General features: G+C 49.4%; 1 protein-coding gene across 1 annotated transcript; it reads right to left on the reverse strand.

Moving 5' to 3' along the window:
- Positions 1 to 330: 330 nt before the first annotated feature.
- LOC102832536 lies at positions 331 to 20,770 on the reverse strand. Its single transcript, XM_006869305.1, has 9 exons — positions 20,714 to 20,770; positions 20,224 to 20,284; positions 19,116 to 19,222; positions 18,380 to 18,482; positions 15,929 to 16,037; positions 3,175 to 3,329; positions 2,972 to 3,086; positions 1,471 to 1,663; positions 331 to 909 (listed from the first exon to the last, which is right to left on the reverse strand). The coding sequence occupies exons 1-9, from the start codon at positions 20,768 to 20,770 to the stop codon at positions 331 to 333; spliced, it is 1,479 nt and encodes a 492-aa protein (XP_006869367.1).
- Between the last annotated feature and the right edge of the window lie 745 nt (positions 20,771 to 21,515).

Raw genomic sequence — 21,515 nt, forward strand, 5'->3', positions numbered from 1 at the left:
CAGCTGGGGTGGGGGGCAGTCAGCCCAGCTGTGAGTCAGTCTGTGTCATCAGACCCCTGAATCAATGGAAAATTGGCCCTGCCTGGTCTGACCCAGACACCCCACCTGCTGGGAACTCAGAGCTGGGGCTGGGGGGCAATGGCCTGACCCTCCTCAACCCCAATCCAGAGGAAGTAGAAGGGCAGGTCTGCCCAGTTGCCACCCCTTAAAGTGCATTTTTGAGTGGCAGATAATTTGTGGGTTTGGAGAACCTGAGGGGACCCACCCTTTACCTGGCACTGGCTTCTTCATCCATAGAGCATCCTCCACCTTACAGGGACACCCTGACCGCTACCAGGGAAGCAGCCCCCTAGACACAGGCCTCTTGGCCTTCCTGGAAGGTCTTTTCCTTCTGGCCTGTCCCTGCAGGGCCAAGAGGGGGCTGTGTCTCCTGCTCCGGCTCCGGCTCCGACTCCGATTCAGGCCCTCCTCCCACTTGCCAAAGATCTGCTCCACAGATTGCATAAAGTGATGGTAGCCTTGTAGGAACCGGCAACCATCCAACTTGTGCTGGAAGCCTAAAGAGGGAGTGGGTGAGGTGGAGGTCCCCAGGTTGACCTGAGTGGGCAAGGCCAACTCTGAAGAGTCATTGAGAAGCCGGACCACCAGGCAAAAGATGTTGTTCTTGGCCCCTTGGATAAATTGTTTTGTGTAGTACAACTTTTTCCTGTCCAAGTCGTCCTGGGTGACAAGGGGCATTTTAGGCTGCTGGGCAGGCAGTCTGTGCAGAACCCGCCCCAGGATGGCATGGAGGGTCTGAAGGAAACCCACTCTGCTGAGTTTCTGTAGGGTATCCAAGCTGGGGAAGCTCTCGAGATGTTCCTTGCATTTATCTTTACTGTGTACCATGTTCAAACCTTGGATACGAATCTGAGAGAAAAGAAGAATCAGGGAGTGAGCTCTGGAGCCCCCATCCACATACACACAGAGCTGACTGTGTTTTGGACCTCACTGCCTCCCTATCCAGTCCTCCCATTGCGCAGACCCAGAAACTGAGGTTCGAGAGGGACGTGAATTCTCCCAGGGCACTCAAACAGGGTCAGAATGATGCTGAGGGGCCAGGGGCAGTGACCCCATGGAAGTAATTGTGATGTGGGGCTGGAGGGGAGGTGACTGTGAGCTTCACAAGAGTGGGACTCTGTTCTGTTTACTGCTGTATCCAGTGTCTAGAACAAAGCCCGAGGTAAGTATGCACTGAGCATGCGCTGGACTAGGTCCTAGATTTGGGCCTCACACTCTAGTTAGCCATGTGTGGCCTGGATATAAGCACAGGGACTCAGTTTGCTCACTTGTCCCATACTAAGTGTGCCGGACCTCTGGGTGGGTGGGTGGGTGGTGGTGAAACAGACCCTCCCAGGGCTCATTCCTGTCCCTACCCCCCCTCCAAGTCACTGGGTCTTAGATGCCACAAGGGGGCAGGCAGGTGCTCACATAGGGGTCCAGGAGCATGCTGGTGTTTGTCATGATTTTCGCCTGCTGCCGTAGCTGGTGAACAACTTTGTACTCCTCAGGGCAGCTGGCCATGGCTGCCATGCACAGCAACAGCAGTCCGAGGACCAGACCTGAAGCAGAGAAGGGTGTCACCTGCCTTAGCAAGGAAGTCACAGGTGGATCCTTGGGGTGACTTTCAGAGGGGAGGGGGCTCAAAGAGGCTCAGAGGGCCCACCCCTCCACCCCAGGCTCATGATGTGTGCATGAGCACCAACAGGGCTCACCAATACTTCTCCCGAAAGGACGGTGGCTGAGACTTGCCAAGTAGGCCTTTGAAAGGAGGTTGTGAAGCCTGACATGTCCGAAGCACCTGCTGACCTCAGGCAACCTAAGTCTGAGCTAAGGGACCCTGGGTCCAAGACCCAGCCCTTGAACCCTGCCTTGTCAGTTCCCTTGGGCCTCAGTTCCCTTGGCACTAGGGGACTTCAGGCAGGCTGTCCAGTTACAGCCTGGCACATAAGCTGTGTCCTCAGAACCATCTGGAAAGAATGTTAGGGACCATCCATCCACATTCTTGCTTTCACAGAGGTGCTGCCTTGCTTTCCCAACTTCTCCCTCTTTTCTCTCCACTGTCAGGCCCACTATCAGAATATTCCAGAGAGCAGGCACAATTATGGCTCAGCCGCTTCCCATCCCCCACAGGGCACCGGCAGCCACGTGGTCTGAAGGGGCCTGTGGCGCAAGGGCCCGGAAAGCAGTGACACCATCGTGTCTTCCTGAGAACCATCCTGCTCCCCAAGCAGACTAGCTACTGAGCTTGAGGGACTGGACTTCCCAGCGGGGCCACTTCCCCAGCTGCCTGCTGCCCAGCTGGGGTGTTCCATGTGAGTGCACTGTGCCAGCTGTTCTACAGCTGTGGAACACTGTGAATGGTGGGGTGAGGCCTGCTTGCGGGGGTTCCCAGATTGGTGAGATTGAGGTTTTGGTGACATCATGTGGCTTAAGTGTGTGTGTTGGCCTGTGGGTGTGGCTATCTGTACTATGTGATTGGGTGGGCTGGCTGACTGTCTCTATCCTCCCAGACCCCCAAGGGTGGTGGTGAGGGGAGATGCAGCTCACCTGCTCAGAGGTGGCCCCACCACCCCTTCTGAATTGCACCATGTTCCTGGCAACTTCTGCAGCTTCCTCCTCTGTCCATCCCACCTCCCCACCTCTTGCTTCCCGATCCCACCACCCATCCAGCCTTTCCTCACTTCCTTGCTCCCAGAGTTGCTTCTACATCACCTTCTCCTAGAAGCCTTTCTGATGCCCCCTCTCAATCCTGTGGGTGCCTGGTTCTCAGCAGGCCCCTCTTTTGACCTGACTTCTTGGCTTCCTCCCTTCTCAGCATCCTTAGCCTACCCTCCTCCACCCGCCCCCACCAGATCCCGGAGAGCAGGGGGTGCCTGCCTGCTCCCCACCAGCACCAGTGGGTACTGGTGAGGAGGAAGGAAGCACTCACCAAGCAGCATCCTCTGTGTGAGCTGTACCCGCATGCTGGGTGCCCGAGCTCCGGCCCTCGCCTGCTAGGGGTGACAAGCTCCCTGCTAGGGGTGACAAGCTCCCGCCTGGGAGCCCTGCGGGCAGGCCGCCACTTTATGCCCGCTGGGGCGATTGGCCAACACCTCGTGAGGTGGGTGGGGAGGGGGAGGGGGGAAGGCAGGCCTTCTGGGAACATGACCCCAAAAACCAAAGTCTCCATGGGCAGCCAATGGGCGCTGGGCGCGGTCCATGCCTGCTCCTCCTCCTGTTTTCTTCGAATTTGTTCTTCGAGGTCAGCCCCACGCCCAGGGATGATGCAAACCGCAGCTTCAGTCTTCCTGGGCAAGTGGGGAGCACAGGGTGTCACGTCACCTGAGAGGGGCTATGCCTTGGAAAGGAGAGAGTCTTCCAGCCAGGCCCCCAGACAGCCCAGCTGGTGGCCCAGGGGCCATCGCTTGCAGAGCACTGTGGTCTGGGGCTGAGGGGAGCGAGACGTCTTCCTTCTTGAGTACCCTCCCGCCCTCCTGCCGGGGCTGTTGGGACATCTGTGAGCGGAAACCACCGGGCTCTGGGCACGGAGCCAGACTCTGGCTGGCAGCCCCGAAATTGTGGTGTGACCCCCCAACCCTCATGCCCCCAGCTCAGCAGTCTACTTTATCCCAAATGGACCATCCCTTACCCAGCCAGCCTTCCCATCTCTTCTTGACCAACACATCATCTAGAGAGAATCAGGCTCTGGGAGCAAGAGAAATAATAGGAGACATGTTGATGTGCTGTGTGACTTGGGGCAAGTTACTCAGTGTCTCTGGGCCTCAGAGGCCCTACCTGTAATACAGGGAAGAGAAAACATTTCACAACCCACCTCATGGGGCTGCTGCTGTCATGGACATAAAAGGCAAAAAACCTTAGAAGGGAAAGGAAAAGCTAAAAGTCTAATTCCAAGTATTGGCTGTTGGGGGAGGCGGGGTTGGGAGCCAAGTAGACGAGGGAAGCTGTGAACTCAGAGGGGAAGCCGGGGAGGGAAGCTGAGTCGCTGTGGTGACAGTTGGGGACCAGGTTTCACTTTCTCTGAAAGATAGTGATCGATCGTGGGGCGGCCCTTGCTTCTCTCAAACTTCAGAATGTCAATGTGAAGGGGCCCCTGGAGACAGTGCCTCGCTCGCCAACCTGCTACTTCACCATGGGGTAAACTGGAGCCTGGGCAAGAGCAGACAGGAGACCAAGGGCTGGCATATCTGCTGGGTGAGGAAGGGGATCCTCTTTCTGCATGACTGGGAGATTAGCTGGGAGAGACCTGAGGAGTGAGGGTGGGGAGGCCTGAGCTGCTCCAGCTGAGGAATCACTGTGGGCCTGTGGGACTTGGGCTAGAAATCAAGGTGGCCAGGAAGGAGGAAGGCTGGACACACTCAGGCCCACCCGGCCCCTGCTGCCCTATTTAGAAGCACCAAAGCTGCATCCGGGCTTGACACCATTGTGGACCTTCACACACTCACTCAATAAGCTCTTGTTGGGCCTATTCTGTGCCAACCACACCCACCCCATGAGGCTGCCTTTACTCCACCCACTCCCTGTCACCCAACATAATGCTCCCAATCCCTACACCACCCCCAACGCCATTCCCATGGACCAGTTTTGGATTCTCATCCTGAGAATGTTGTTTCTGCTGAATTCCTCATCTTGGGGGATCCCCCCACCCACCCCCACAGCACTCTTTCTGGGGTTTGTGTCAAACCCAAATCCTTCTTGATTTTACATCCCTGGTCTCTTCTAAGTCCTGCAACAGCCGGGAGTAGAGAACTGCAGGCAGGCTGCCTGGGCTCACCTTAGTGAGGATATGCTACCCAGAGAAACTTGGGCAGCAAAATGCTGGGACTCCACAGGACTGGCTGGAGGGTTTTTTACACCCTTAGCAGGGCGTCTACGTCAAACATGCAGGGGCCCCTGAAAGCCAGGGAACCTCCAACTGTTTTTAGTCAAGTCAGATATGGCCTCAACCTACCTCTGAATAGGACAAAACGCACAGAAATCCCAGGTAGATAAAATTGTCACCTCCCAAGTGGGAGACCTGGGCTCAATTCATGGCTGTTGTCCCTCATGCACGGCCACCACCCCTGTGGGGCCTTTGGTATTGCTGTGATGCTGAACAGCGGCCTAAAAAGCTTTCAGACTAAGAGAGACTAGGAAGAAAGGTCTGGTGATCTACTTGATAATGAAAACCTTACAGATCACAAATGATCAGGTCGACAATTGATCATAGATATGGCACAGGGTCCATTCCATTGTGTATAAGGTTCTATGAGAGATCAGCTGAAAGACGGCTATCAGTAACAACAACAAAAGCCCTCCCAGGGGTGGTGAGTGTGGCAGGACCTCCTGCTGCTTCCACCTCTGGGCAGGACAGGGCCTGGCTGGCTGCAGGTCACCACAGTTCCTCGTGAGTGAGTGAGACACCATCTCTGTCTCTCCCAACCAAGCGAACACAAATAGCTGAGAGTCAGGGAGATGCCTTGATGCACTCTGCTTTGTAATGACACACATGAGTCCTGGTGTGGCGCTGCAGGATAAGCACTGGACTGCTAACCACAAGGTCAGCAGTTCAAACCCAACAGTCTTTCCTTGGAAACCCTATACAGGGTCGCTATGAGTTAGAACTGACTTGACGACGGCACTTAACAATAGCAACATATTCAGAAAGATTGCAGCTGCTGCTTGACCTCCCCACTCATTCCGGCAGCCATGTGCTTCCACCTTATTCCAACCTCCCACCAGCCAGGAAGGCCATGCTCTCTCCTCCCTTTAAAAGGCCGCCAAGAAGTAGGAGAGACACCTTCAAATCGGGCTGTATAACTTGAGTAGTCTGAGCACTCAATAGGGATGCCATGTGCAGCCCAGGGGGCCAGTTACCAAAGACAAGGAAGGGCTTGCAAGAGAAGTGCATGGCTGGAGGGTTGCAGGCAATTGGGATATTGCAGGATGGGCCCAGAGATAGCGGGAAACTCTCAGCCAGCGCAAGCTGGGCAGCAGTGGGCAGGAAGTAGAGAGTGGCCCTAGGTGAAGAAGCCCGGTCAGCCATCCTAGCAAAATGAGAGAGGAAGATGTGTCAGCATTTCTAGTGAGGTAAGCACACAATGACGTTCCTCTTGCCACCAGGAAAAGCTTGCAACATGGCCCAGTCAGTATAAATAGGTTCTGACCGCAGGGCCGGGCTGCCCGCTCTTCCCGGGCCACGTCAATCAGGGCCGCGTGACTGGAGAGGAAGAGGAGTATCTTGGTTCCTCAGAACTGCTCTTTCCCCTGCCTTTCCGGCTCACTCTTCCACTGGGGGGCCCTTTTAAATGCAAGGATAGGACTTGGGATGGGTCTGGGAGGAAGATCCAAAATAAGGGCAAGAAAATAGCTTCATGGAATTGAGGGGGTGCAGAGGTGCAAGAGGTGACCCCAACTTGCTGCCAGTTCCAATCTCAACCCCAGCGATGTTGGCTCAGTCACATCCTTTTCTGGAGCTACGGTTTCCCCTCTGTAATATGAAGCAACTAAACTGCACAGTAAAAAGACAAACAAGCCCATTAAAAATGGGCCAAGGATTTGAATAGACATTCTTCAAAGAAGAGATTCAAATGGCCGACAAGCACATGAAATAGATGCTCATTACCATTAGTCAGCTGGTCGGCCATTTGAATTAGTCAACTGAGTCCTGGTGTGGTGCTGTGGGTTAATGCGCTGGACTGCAAGGTTGGTTTGAACCACAAGATCAGTGGTTCAAGTTCACCAGCCACTCCTCGGAAACCCTATACAGGATTGCTATGAGTCAGAACTGACTCTTAGTCACTTAACAACAACAACAACTATTAGTCAGTAGGGAAATCCTTATCAAAACCACAATGAGATACCACATCACACCCACTGGGATAGCTATGATCAAAAAGGTAGATAATGACAAGTGTTGGTGAGAATGTGGAAAAATTGGAACATTTGTACACTGCTGGTAAGATTGTAAAATGGTGCAGCTGCTTTAGAAATAATTTGGTGGTTAAACATAGAAATACCATGTTGTTAGTTACCAGTAAGTTGGCTCTGACTCATGACAACCTTGTGTTAACAGAATGAAGAGTTATCCAGTCTTGTGTCCTCTTCATGGTATCTGGTGTGTTTCAGACCATGGTGTGACTAGTGTGTCCATCCATCTTATGGAGAGGTTTCCTCATTTTTGCTGACCCTCCCCAGAGTGATGGAAACCATAACATGTTCAACTGATGCCGGAAAAGCTGCAGAGACAAGTACACTCGGAGGTGCCTCTGATGAAAGGCCTGGCAACCTACTTCTTGAAAATCAGCCAAGGAAAACCCTGGCTACGCTGACACTCCTGGGGTCACTGTGTGTCAATCAGTTAGAGCCAATTGCTTTTCTACTTTCCCCAAACATCATGTCCTTTGGTAAAGTAGTCCATCACTTCCAATTTAGATCAGAATTCCCATGTTCTTGTTGTTAAGTGCAGTCAAGTTTGTTCCAACTCATAGCGACCTGTATAGGGTTTCCAAAGAGCGACTGGTAAGCTTGAACCACCGGCCTTGTGGTTCAAACAGACTTTGCAGTCCAGCACATTAACCCACAGCACCATACCAGAACTCCAGAATTAGCATGTTGTTGTTGTGAAGTGCCATCGAGTCAGTTCCGACCCATAGCGACCCTGTATAGGGTTTCCGAGGAGCAGCTGGTGAGCTTGAACTGCCAACCTTGCAGTTCAAATGGCTTTGCAGTCTGGCACATTAACCCAAAGAGCCACACCCAGGAATTGTATTCCTAGGTATATACCTAAGAAAATTTAACACATGAGTCGTACTAAAACTTGCACATGTGTGTTCATAGTGGAACATTTTATGATAGCCAAACAATGGAAACAGGACAGATGTCCATCAACTGATGAATGGGTAAACCAAATGTGGACCAACCACATAAGACAGAATGAGGTACTGCTAATAGTCACTACAGCATAAGCCTTGGAAATCATCATCTTCAATGAAAGAAGTCAGACACAAGAGGCTGTATATTGTATGATTTCATTTCTATGACCTATCCAACCAAAAAAAAAGCCACGGCTGTTGAGTCGACTCTGACTCAGAGCAACCCTGTAGAATAGAACAGAATTGCCACTTAGCAGCTGATGAGTTTGAACCACCAACCTTTTGGGTAGCAGCAGAACACTTTAACCGCTGTGCCAACAGACTCCCTCCATGAAAAGTTGGAATAAGCAAATCCATGGAAAAGTACAAAAAGTAAAGTGGCTGCCAGAGGTTGAGGGAAAGGAAGAAAAAAGCACGGCTGCTAATGGGTATGGAGTTTCCATTTTAGGGGGATGAAAATGTTCTGGAACTATTGAGAATTATAGTTCACCACATTGTGAATTATACACTTTAAGGTGGTAACCTTTGTTGTGTGTGAATTACATCTTAATTTTTAAAATGCATCTTTGATAGTTACACTTTTTAAAAGAACAGTCTGGATGGGATCAAATTGACACCAGCAATTGGAAAGCTTAGACAAGAAGCTTATGGGGCAGTAAGTTTATGTTCATTGTTGTTGTTAAGTGCTGTCGAGTTGGTTCCGACTCATAGTTACCTTGTATAGGGTTTCTGAGGAGCAGCAGGTGAGTTTGAACTGCGACCTTACAGTTCAAATTATATTAATTGGGGAGAAATAACCCTGAAGGGTGGATGAGAATGCAATGTCACTGAATTGTTCATGAATTTTTGAATTAGTGTGTGTAATGCTGTGTATATGTTCACAAAATAAGATCAATGATTCAATGCAATGGCAGAAACTACCTACAGGATTGCCAAGGGAGTTCAGGGTGTGATAACACTGGCAAGTCTCTGGCCTGTCATTGGGATTCAGCGGCCCCTACCCGCCAGCCACTGGGGCAGACGAAGGCACACACTTGCTTATGTCATAGAGTGGCTTTGCGGGTGATTGGGAAAGGTGGTGTTACATAAACCCCTGAGGTCGAGGTGAGGCCACCCATCATGAGGATCCCACAACCCATACGGCAGTCGGTTTGGCCCCACACAGAGTTCTCCTAGGACCTGGCATGTCCACAGGTGTGCGATAATGTGATCCCCTGCACCCAGTTGTTTTGCCACATTGGGTAACCACTGTTCCAGGGACCTGAACGCCCATTAAGGAAGTGTATGATGCATGAGAGAGAGGCAGAGACCTCAGTTCTTTCTATTCAGTCCACCTCATGCCAGCCCTAGACCAGGCGCTGCCATAGGGACCTCCCCAACTGAGGGGAAGGAAGGCACGGAGGTGGGGTGGGAGGTGGGGGGCCCACGCGTCTGCTCTGAGGTGACAGGATATGAGGTATTGATCTGGCCTGCTGTCTGCTGGCTGCCCTGGAACAAACCCCACCCCTACCTTCTCAGAGCGCAGGGTCTTTGTCTATTAGATGAAGGCCATAGAAAACCCCAACCCTAAGAGCCACCTCAGCTCCAAGCTCTGTATTGTTACTCGAAATAAAAACAGCACCAAACATAAAATGAGAAAAAGGAAGTTCAATTGAGTCTTGACTTTCCTCATGATGACAGCATACAATGCCTATTTTGAAACATCATATTTGTGCCAAAAACAATTTTTGGTGTCCCAGGCACGCACTGTCTGCCCAGTGGTGATCATACATACTTCCGGAGCCCTCTGTGTGCCGGGCCCACTTCTAAGTATTTCACATGGGTCATCTCTGTGAATCCTCCCTGCCGCATGATGAGGCAGATGTCCTGAATGTGAGGAAGTTGTGAGACCACTGAGGCAGAGTCTTTTGCTGAAGGGCATGCAATTGGGAGGCTCTAAGAAATAAAACACTAGACTTGCAAGGTCAGTTTGAACCACAAGGTTGGCAGTTCAAACTCACCAGCCACTCCTTGGAAACCCCTATCAGAGTCGCTATGAGTTGGAACCAACTCAGTGGCACTTAACAACAACAACAAAGGCAGGTTGTCCAGGCAGTCCTCCAAGAGCCCAGGGGTGGACCAAAGTGAAATAGAACAGCTGTTAGAGAGGAGGGGATAGCCACTTCCACAGCGGGAGGCTGGCTCTAGGGAGTTAGCCACCACTGAAAGTTTGTAACCAAAAAAACATATTTGAACATGACAAACTGAACATGACCTTGTTTGGAAATAAGGTCTTTGAAGATATTATCTGTTAACATGAGGTCATACTGGAGTAAACCACCTACCACTGCCATCAAGTGACCCTGTATAGGTTTTCCTGGTGTGATGCTATAGAATGAGCACTGGACTGTTAACTGTAAAGTCAGCGGTTCAAACCCACAAGCCACTTCTGGGAAACCCTATACAGGGTCGCTATGAATCAGAACTGACTCGAGGGCACTTAACAACAACAGTACAGGGTTTCTGACTCTATAAAGCTTTATATGAACAGAAATCCTCCTTTTTCTTCTGACAAGCTGCTGCTGGATTGAACTGTGAACCTTGCAATTTGCAGTCCAGTGCTTATCCTACAGCTCCACCAGGTCTCCTTATACTGGAGTGTTGTTATTAAGTGCCATCGAGTCAGTTCCGACTCATAGCAACCCTGCATAGACTTTCTGAGGAGCAGCTGGTGGGTTTAAACTGATGATCTGGCAGTTAGTCATTATCCTACAGTGCTTATTCTACAGAGCCACACCAGGGTTATTGGAGCTGTTGTATACAACTTGTGTCCCTATGAAAGAAGAGGAGAAACACAAAGAGTGTCAGACAACACAGTTTTGCTGCAGTTGAAAGCCAAAGAATGCTGGGGGCTACCGGAAGCTGGGGGAGATGAGACCAGGAAGGTGCATGACTAGTGCACACGTTGGTGTTGACGTCTTTATTACAGTAACCCTAGAAGCTTGTCATAAGAAAAAGGAGGTCAGTAGGGCTGCAGCAGGAGCCACTTGGAGGCGGGGAGTTGAGAGAATGGTGGTGTAGGTGTGGTGGGAGAGGAAGGGAAGGAGAGAAAACTCCTGAGCCTCCTCCCCATCAGCTGAGGCTTTGCTGCCATGACATCCAGCCCCTCTTGGTCCCATGGTTCCACTCCCTTGCCAAAAATATCTCCCTGGCTGTCCATTGTCAGTCAGATAAGGCTACAGCCCTTACCACAACCACCTGGTCCTCGTGGTTTGGCCCCTGCCACCTCCCCAGCCTCACCCACCACTTTTCTCTGACCTCCCTCAATCCCTTAGGAAGGCCAAGGCTTTGCATATGTTGTTCCCACAGCCTGGGACACTCCACCTTCTTAACTTTCTTAACTCCCCTAGGCACTAAAGTTGAATCCCAACGCCATCTTTGCAGGAAAAAAAACACCCTTCAGTTCAGGCTGGGTGTCCAATCTCCTCCCAGCATCCCAGGGACCCCTCTTTGTAGCATTCTTCAGAGCTGTACATGTTTGCAACTGGGAGCTGTCTCATTACTGTGGCTGTGGTTCCCCATAGTCTGTCCAGAGTGCAAAGAGACCTGGGATATAGAAGGTGCTCAAGAAATTCTTTCAGGACCAAGTAAGTGAAGGAAGAGACACAGCAGCCATTTACAGAACCCCAGGGAAGGTGAGTCTCAGTCACTGGCTGGAAGATTCCAACGCATCCTCAGCTCATTGCTGGTGCACCTGTGGCCAGGTCTCTAGAGGAGTGGGCCCACCTAACTACAGGGTGGGATTAGGTCCTCCTCTCCAGCCTTTTCCTGGCCCCTGCTGCAGTAACGCAGAGCTCAGCCACTCATGCTACATTAGAACATCTGATCCTGTTTCTAAGAAGTTTCCTTCCTAAAGATGCTGACTTTTCCTTTATGATAATGTTTTTAATGAATTCAAAATCTGCCCTTTTACCAACTACAGATGGATTTCAACATTGCAACATTTTTACTGGAAAAAACAGCATGGGATTTGTTGCAGAATTAGTCTCACGTAAGCTACAACTGACAACCTCATAGAAATGGGGCTCCTCTTGCTGGAGGGTATGGGCGTCCATGTTGCAAAAACAAACACATCTAGGGTGCTTTTCATATCTTCATTCAACCTACACTTAAGTGTCCACTGTGGAATAAGGGTGAGTGGGCACCAGGCTAAGTGTAGGGAGGAAAGCAGCAAGAATGATAAAGCTTTCAGTTGAGGGAGTTGGCTTCGAATGTCCCTTTTTAGATCTAGGTTTTGAAGAGCAAATAAATACACAACCCAACACAAACATCCTAACACACACATACCAACAAATACCCCAACACATACATCCCAATATATACACATTCCACCACACACACCAACATACACCAAAAATACATACATACCCCAACAAATACACACTCCAACACAACATACACATCCCAACACACACACAGAATACACTCACTTTCTAACACACATCCCAACACATGCATACCTTACCACATACAGCAACACATACCCTAAATACATAATACCCCAACATACATACGTATGCCAACACACACACCAATACATACACACATGTACCAACACACGTAGGAACACACAAAGACGCGCAAGACATGAAAGTACCTGAAAGACCCACTTGTTAGGCTACGCAGCTCTCTACCCAAGCCGCATGAACAGGTGCCTGCCCAACCAAGGTCTGGCCTTCCAGGTACCATGGGCTCAAGTAGTGCACCTGCATTCTGAGTAGGATCAATGAGGCTTCTTCCCTGAAACTGACATCAGACCCAACAGACAGCCTCCTTCTTGTGGCTGGGGTTTCTAAACTGGGTTGACACCAGCCTAGAACTATGGAAGGCCATCATCTCAACCCCATGAGGCTAGGGTGGGGTCCAAGTAGGTGAGAATGTGGCCTCTCACAGCCAGGAGTTGAGTGATCTCTCCAAGAGCCCCTTGATCTTGCTTGGACCAGCACCAATTCCTTGGCATGCCCAGCAAAGGGGGCAAGATACAATTCTCTTCTTTTCTAGCTAATCTGTTTTTTTGACAGCTAGGAATCTGAGTCCTACATAGAGATGCAGGCAAGAGTGGGAGAGCTGGAGGGCATGGAGGGAAAGAGGATGGGCATAAATTGGTAAGAGTATTCTACTTGCCACAGGAAGTGCCAAGTGCAGTGAATTGGAGCCTTCAGCAAAGGTTCAGAACCTCTGCTCAACAGTGGTAGTAACTGGAGAAAATGGTGGGAAAAGGCCAGCGTCCCCAATGGAAATGTCTAGAAGGCCAGCTCTGACTCCCAAGGTAATCCCTAGAGCACAGGAGCCTTGGAAGAGCTGCCTTCTTCACGCTCCTGTCTTTGGGGAAACTCCAAAGGAACTCAGGATATTTATTTTAATATGGAAAAAGGGATAGAAATCCTGCTTCTCCCAGTGGAGAAACCATCAAAGAGCCATTGCAGAGGACCATCTGGGGCCAGGTCACCCCATGCACAGATGGAACGTGAAGGGTCAGTTCTTTCTAAGAGGAAGGAAAGTGGAGCAATATGGCATTAAATATGAATTCTGGGCACCTCGCAGTCAAGAAAACAGAGCTTAATAACCCAAAGGTGAAAACAACCCCAAACTTCACGTTGTTGTCAAATACTGTTGAGTCAGTTCGACTCATAACAACCCTGTATAGGGTTTCTGAAGAGCGGCTGGTGTGTCTGAACTGATGACCTTGCAGTCCAGTACTTATCCTATAATGCCACACCAGGACTCTAAAGGTTCATAGAAGAATGAATAAACCAAATGGGTCCATGTTATTACTCAGCCACAAAAAGGGAGTCCAATGCATGCCATAATGTGGATGGACCTTGAACACATAATACGTGGTGAAAGAAGACAGACAGAAAATGCTATATAGTATATGATGTGTGCAGTTCCATTCATATGAAATGTCAAGAGTGGAGAAATCCATGGAGACAGAAAGCAGACTGGTGTTGTCAGAGGCTGGGGAGAGGAAGAAAAGAGAAGTGAGTATAGGGTTTCCTTTCTGGGTGATGAAAACTCTGGCCACCAGCTAGCAGTGTTGTTATGCAACAGACAATGTACTAAATACTACAGCAGGATATACTTCAAGATAGTTAATTTCATTGTATGTGAGTTTCACCTCAATTTAAAAAAACAAAAAAAGGGCAGACCTTAAAAACATAGTGACCCCAGGAAACTCAAGGGAGCTGGAAATCTGAGAACTATGAGCAGGCAAGAGGGTCAGAAAGTCTCCCACAGCCATTTCTGCTGTTACTGGCCAGTTAGTTAGCACTTGTATAAGGACTTTTTATTTTTTAATGTAGAAAAGGCAAAACCCACTTCCACTGAGTCGATTCCAATTCATAGAAACCCTACAAAGGGTTTCCAAGGCTGTAGCTTTTAAGGGACCAGACAGACTCATCTTTCTCCTACAGATTGACCGGTAAATTTGAACCACAACCTTGAAGTTAGAAGCTGAATGCTTAACCCACTATGACACCAGGCCTCCTTTTGAAAGGCCTACTTAAGATTTTGAGATAAAACAGACTGTTTTAAATGGGGAACATAAATACATTATAGGGTAACCTCAGAGAAAATTGATACATCTTCACGTCAAAATAAAAAAGGAGGAAAATCAGAAAGATTTAGTTAATATTCAACAATACAACAAATACACCGTGGACTATTATGCAACACTGAAGAATGACAAATTTGTGAAATATCTCATAACATGAGGACATTATGCTGAGTGAAATTAGACAATAACAAAAGGATAAATATTATAAGAGACCACTGTTGTAAAAAGTTAAGAAGAGGTTTTCTTGCTAAATGAAATATTCTATGATGGCTACCAGGGGTGAGAGGGAAGGGAACGTTATTCACTGGGGAGAAGGTAGACTGTGCTAACTTGGGTGATGGGGAAGGTAATATACAAGAGGGAGGTTGGCATAGGAAAGAATAAGGTAGTGGAAGACACAGGGCGGAGTGCAAGAGTTAAAGTGAGCAGAGGTAAATACTGTCAATTGATGGTACGTGGAAGGGATTGCAATCATTGTAATGACATGAAGTGTATGGTTTGTTGAATATGGGACTGATATCTGTTCTGTAAACCTTCACTCAATTCATAATAAAAAGTTAAAAAAAAAAAAAGTGGGGGCTATTTAGTAACTGGGATCTTAAAAGTTCATGAGCTACCATCTAAGGTACAACTATCGTATTGGTCTCTCCCTGTCTGGAGGAAAGAAGGGTGATATAAATTGAAGTTGCTTACAAACAATTAGTACAATGGACTAATGTACATCAATACTCATGACACTGAAATCAGAACTACGTGGTGCCCAGCTACCATGACCAACTGCTCTGAAAGGGATCATATTAGAAGGCCCTGGTTAGAGTGTGAAAAACTGTGGAACAAAACTCTAAATCATAAAAAAGACCAGGTTTACTGGTCAGATAGAAATGGTGCAACCCCCAAGACGGTGGTCCTTGGTCAGCCTTCAGATCTAGAACTGAACTCAGCTCTGTGGCTCAATTTTCAGCTAAGCAATAGATAGGTATATGGTAGTGGTGGTGGTGTGCCACCAAGCCAGTTCTGATTCATAGTGACCCTGTATAGGTTTCCGAGGAGCAGCTTGTGAACTTGAACCACCAGCCTTCCGTTCAAGAGGACTTTGCAGTCCTGTGCATTAACCAACAGCGCCACACCAGAACTCCAGGGAGGACAATATTAGTGAGGTATACACACCATAGAATGATCAACCATTCAAGATCAGAAGGGCAGCATTTACCCAAGGGCAAAGTTCAGAAGGGTGGGGAAAGAAGGAGGAATGGAAACAAGAAACACAGGAAGGAAGTGGGATGAGTGATGTTACACAGAGGGGATTACAATCATCAAGATGGAATGAAGTGTGTGGTTTGTTGAGTGTAAAATAGATGCTGTGCTCTGTAAACCTTCACTCAATTCACAATAAAATGTTTTTTAAAAAAGTAGAGTGGGAGGAGGGGCTACTTTAAATTACAAGGCCAGGTCAGTGCAAGCAGGGCCTGGCAGCTGTCCAGAGAAGGTGTCCCGGTTTATAGGGATGTGAATGTAGGCTGAGGGCCAGAGTAACAGGATGGCCAGGAGAGCTGGTGCAGGCCAGGGGGTATCAAAAGTGGGCTTAGCCTCATGAGCAGGGGGAACCCTCAAAAGTTGGTGATCAGGGAGAAAGGGGTCACGGTAGGGCCACGCTGGGGTAATTTTTCATGTTTAGCACGACTGTAATGGTTAGGTTTCTGTGTCAACTGAAGTAGGCCAGGATTTCCAGAGGTTTAGCAGTTGAGATGTGCTTATTCTTATGGTGATGAAAGCTCATACAGGCATAGTTAGCTCTATGACGAACAGCTATGAGCAGTCAATCAATTAAAGGGATGCTTCCTTGGGGGTATGGTCTGCTCCCTGTGGACCTGGGATAACTGTTAAGATAATAAACTTCTCTCTCTCTCTCTCTCTCTCTCTCTCTCTCTCTCTCTCTATATATATATATATATATATATACACACACACACACATATATATGTTTCACTAGTTTTGCTTTTCTAGAAAACTTGGCCTAAGACAATGGTGAAAGTCACTGGATTGTATAAATGGAATACCATACTCTTTTGGCTGCTAACCAAAGGCTGGAGATTAGAGTTCACCTAGAGGTGCCTTGGAAGAAAGCCTTGGTGATTTGCTTCAGAAAGGTCACAGCCTTAAAAACACTATGGAGCACAGTTCTACTTCGCACGCACTGAGCAGCTGTGAGTCAGAGCTGACTCAATGGCCGCTAGTGGTGATGCAGTGGAAGAGACCAGGGGGCAGCCATCTAACATGCAACTTTAGTCCCTCCACCTCCAGAGCAAAGAAGAGTGAAGAAAGTCAAAGACGCAAGGAAACAATTAGTCCAAAGGACTAACAGACCACATGAATCCCGGCCTCCATGATCCTGGGACCAGAAGAACTAGATGATGTCCACCTACCACTGCTGACTGCTCTGAAAGGGATCACTATAGAATGTCCTGGGCAGAGTGGGGAAAAATGTGGACCAATTTCTTTTAAAAGATCATTACTGGTAACGAGACACGGATTCATCACTATGAGCCTGAGAGTAAACGGCAGAGTATGGAATGGAAACATCCTCAATTGCCAACCAAGAAAAAGTTCAAAAGTCAACTATCAGTTAGAAAATTGATGCTTATAGTTTTCTGGGATTCTCAAGGGCCAGTGTTGGAACACAATCAGAAAAAATGTTCAACAATCAACAGTGCTGGTTACAGTGAGATGCTTATTGAAGAACTGAAGCCTAAACTTCAGATTAAACACAAAGGGCTACTAAGAGCATTTTGATCAAAAAAGAGCATTCTGATCTTGTATGACAATGCATGTTCGCACACCTCGGCCCACACTGTTGACACTCTACAAAATCTTCTTTTTGAGGTGTTAAAACATCCTCCCTATAGTTCTGGTCTTGTTCCATTGGACTTTCACCTGCTTTCAGGGGAACAAGCAGCCTTTCAATGATGAAGTTTCACCTCTGATGAAGAAGTAAACACAGCGATGCATTCGTGGCTAGCAGCTCAGTCTAAAATGCTTTTTAAAAAGGGACTATGAAAGCTTGTTGACAGATGGACAAAGTGTATTGAAAAGCAAGGAGATTATGTCGAAACATGACGCATTTGTCTTTCCTAAAAGTTAACTGAAATAAATTCTATCACCAGAGTGCAGATAAAAAAAAAATGTGGACCAAAACTCAAAATCATAAAAAAAAGATCAGGCTTACTAGCTAGAGACTGCTGGAACCTCTGAGACAAGGTCCTTAGTTAACTGTTCAGGCACGGAAGTGAACTTAGTTCCCCGGCTCACCTTTTAGACATATGATTGTTGTTGTTAGTAAGTGCTGTTGAGTTGGTTCCAACTCATAGCAACCCTGTATAGGGTTGTCTGAGGAGCAGCTGGGGGGTTTGAAGCACCAACCTTGTGGTTCGCAGTCCAGTGCTGATCCTACAGTCACACCAGGAGTCCAGCCAAATGATAGCAAGCCTATCAAGTGAGCAATAACATCAGGGAGACATACATACTTTTTTAAAATAGTCAACCAATGGATCAAAAGGGCAGCATTTGCCCAAAGATAAAGCTCAGAAGGCAGGAAGGGATAGGAAAGAAGGATAAAGAGAAATGGTATGCACACAGAGGACATGGGAAGAGGGCTGTTAATATTGCTTTGTAAGGACTGCAATCAATATCAAAATGTTTATGGATTACTGCATGGAAAACTAATTTGTTCGGTAAACTTTCACCCAAATCACAATAAAAAGTTTTAAAAAAAATGTGTCTATACCGATAACTGGAGGGAAGTGGGGAAGGGGAGAGATTCTGGTGGGGAGACTGGGACAGTAACCTGGGGAGGACAACCATGGGCTGATCAGGGGCCCTGAGGAGTGTGGGGTACACGCCAGGTAGGAGCCTTGGGGGCTGTGTTGTACCAGGGTGCCCAGGCGGAGGGGCAGAAAGCAGTGCAGGTTGGCTCCAGGCTCCAGATCAAACAGGAGGCACTGAAAGGGAGTGAGCAGAGAGGTCAGAGGAGGCCAGATGGGGTAGCAGTGGTGACTGCAGTGAGCAGGTCCTTCTGAGAGCTGGGCTCCAGGGCCTGGAAGGGGGAGGCAGCAGGTGGAGGCCTGCGGGATATGAATCCAAGGAAGAAAAGTTGACAGACAGACACGCATGGGAGCATGTACACACAGTCCCAGGGAAATACAAAATAGATATACACAAACACATATTCCAAAATGCTCATGTGCGTACAGACGAGCACAGATACATGAGTAGACATGGACAGGGACACAGCTGACATTCACACACTGTCAGAAAACACACTATTAGATACACCGTCTCCACATAAAGTTATAATCAGACAAGTGCAAAGCCATACCAGGACACTCACATGTTTACACTTGCAGACATCACCAAACATATGCTTTCCTGCCATAGCACTCAATAGAAACATGTACAGAGGGCTACAATACCCACAAGCAAAGTCCTTTTCTTGGATACCTATGCAGTACACATAGCCACATGGAGCCAGGGCCAAGCCCCTGGAAAGGAAGTTCGAGAAGCCCCATCGGAAGTCCAGAATCAGGGCCCGCCAAGGAAAGTGAGACGCAAACCACGGCCATTACCCAACATACCCACCCTGCCCTGGCCGAGGTCAGGGAGGAGCCAGGGCCAGACCTCTCGTGCCTGCCCACGCACTCGTTGCCACTGGCAGCAGACACCCAGCCACAGACGCAGACAGCTGGGATTGCAAGGGATCTTGCAAAATAGTCCCAGTCCCTCAGGGTTCAGCTCAAGTGTCCCTTCTCCAGGGAAACTCCCCAGGCTCCTGTGGGTAGTTAACCTTTTTTGAATTCTGGGTCTCTAAGCCAGGCTGTGTGACCTTGGGCCAGTCACTTGATCTCTCTGTGCTTCATTTCCACCCATGTAAATGGGGCTAATAGTGGGTGTTGAATATATGAATGAACAGAGCATGACACTCCCATGTTCAGAAGAGGTCCTGCTGGGACCCTCTCCACCTGGGTTGGGAGGAGCCTCAGGAGGTCACATGATTTATCTACCCACCCTTTGCATGGGACCCAGGAACCCAGCTTTGGGGCCACTTGACAGGTATGTGGTTTTACCTGGCAGGGTTGGGGTGAGGACTTCAAACCCAGAATTGCTGCTGAAGTATCTCTAAGGAGGAATTTCAAATCCCCTTCTCAGCTGAGGATTCCCTGGGGCACCTCCCAAGCCCTGGATCCCTGACCATACGCAGACTTGCAATACATGTGGCAGACACACATGGACACACTGACTGCTAAAACTGGGTCCAGGTCAAGCCAGCTCACTGGGGCATGCCTGCGGCCCCCATCTGGGCTAGCTCTGTGAACAACCCCAAGAACTAGCCCAGGTCAGGACAGCCCTGGTTAAAAGGGACCTGGGCAAGATCTGAAGCACTTGGAGACCCAAGATGACAGAAACAGCCAGATACGACTCACAGAATGACACAGGGTCAAGAGCTCTCCAGCTGCAGGTCAGGTAGCCCCAAGAACTGTGTCCTGCCTCAAATCCAGGCCCTCCCCTTCCAGACCCAGATACATCTAGTGGGGGAGCTGAGAGCTCCTCAGCCCCCTAACAGACTCCAAGGAAATGTCCCCTCCCCGGGGTCCTGATGGCGCTGCCTCTTAGGTATCCACGCATATGGGGAAACTGAGACCAAGGGGGAGGGGCTGGTCCCCAGGGTCTTCCCTTCTGACTCACCCGGGTAGGGCTGTGCTCTCAGCTCCTCTGGTCTACATACAGACACCCTAGGCCACAGTTCCTGGGGGCAAGTGGGCACACTGCCAGAGGTCTGGCCCCCATTCAGGCTTTTCCGGGGATCCACTGGGACCTCTGAGTACGCCGAAGTCACACCCTTCCTCCCTTCCCCAGTGCGGGCGGGTCTGGGCTGAGGGCACCTGATAACCTCCCTGGCTCATCTGTGGGGCCCCCTCAGGCCACAGTGGAATCCCAGGCTCACCATGCAGCAGGGTGCCCCTCCTCCACCATGAATGGAAACCGGGTGCACACAGCCCAGACTTGTGAGCCTCTAGTCCTGTCCTGAACTCCAGACCCTGCACCTCAGCAGGGAGAAACCCAATCTAGACCCCTACGTCTTGTGCCCACCACTACACCCTCTCCCACCACTCCAGCAGAACTCAAGCAGCAGCCTGGAAGTGCTGTGAGGGACTTCTCCGTAGGCCAGCCATACCCAAGCAGGCAGAGAGGGTTGGGGTGGTTCCTCAAGCAGGGGGAGTTTCCTGCCCATGTTGAGAACCTTCTGGGCTTTTCTGGAGGCAGCAAAGAATGAAGAAAGGTCCTCAGCTTCGAATCAGGCAGTCCTGAATGGCAGTCTTCCAGACATTGAGTGACCCTCGCAAGTCACCTCACCTCTCTGAGCTCTGGGGGGAACCATGAGAACCAAGTGTAGCAAGGTCTGCCGGCTCCCGCTCATAGACACACACTTCTGCCTTGGGTGGGGGCAGAAGGACGTCAAGGAAAAGCTGTGGTCCAGAATCAGAACCAAACTCAGATGTCCCCCAAGGACCACGCCCAGTTCAGTCACTACGAAGTCTTTTATTTATAACAAGTTGATAAAAAATGAAGAAAGGAAGAGTTGCAAAAATACTTTTCTTAGAGGCCCAGGAGGGCAGCACTGTCAGAATGTTCCTGACTGGGCAAGACCACCCAGCCAGAGGCAGAACGGAGATCAGAGGCCATGTCTAGAAGTACAACGACCCAGGGGGTGGAGTGGGGAGGGCTGAGGGAGGTGGCTCGGACCTCAGGCAGGAATTGTGCAAATGCCGAGGCCTTGCAGAGAGTGATGGGTTGGGGGCTTCTGGGTAGAACCCCCAGCACCGTGTTCCCCTGTGTGGGAAGACGCATAGTGGGGTCAGCGCCTACCTACTCTTGTGTGGGTACACACGCGTGTTCACATGAGAGCCGGTGCCCACAAGCAGCTTACATACATAGAGTGGAACAAGGGGTCTCCTGGAAGGAACCAGGGGACTGTC

The sequence above is a fragment of the Chrysochloris asiatica genome, unplaced genomic scaffold, assembly GCF_000296735.1.
Source record: "Chrysochloris asiatica unplaced genomic scaffold, ChrAsi1.0 scaffold00128, whole genome shotgun sequence".
In the NCBI taxonomy this organism is placed as follows: domain Eukaryota; kingdom Metazoa; phylum Chordata; class Mammalia; order Afrosoricida; family Chrysochloridae; genus Chrysochloris; species Chrysochloris asiatica.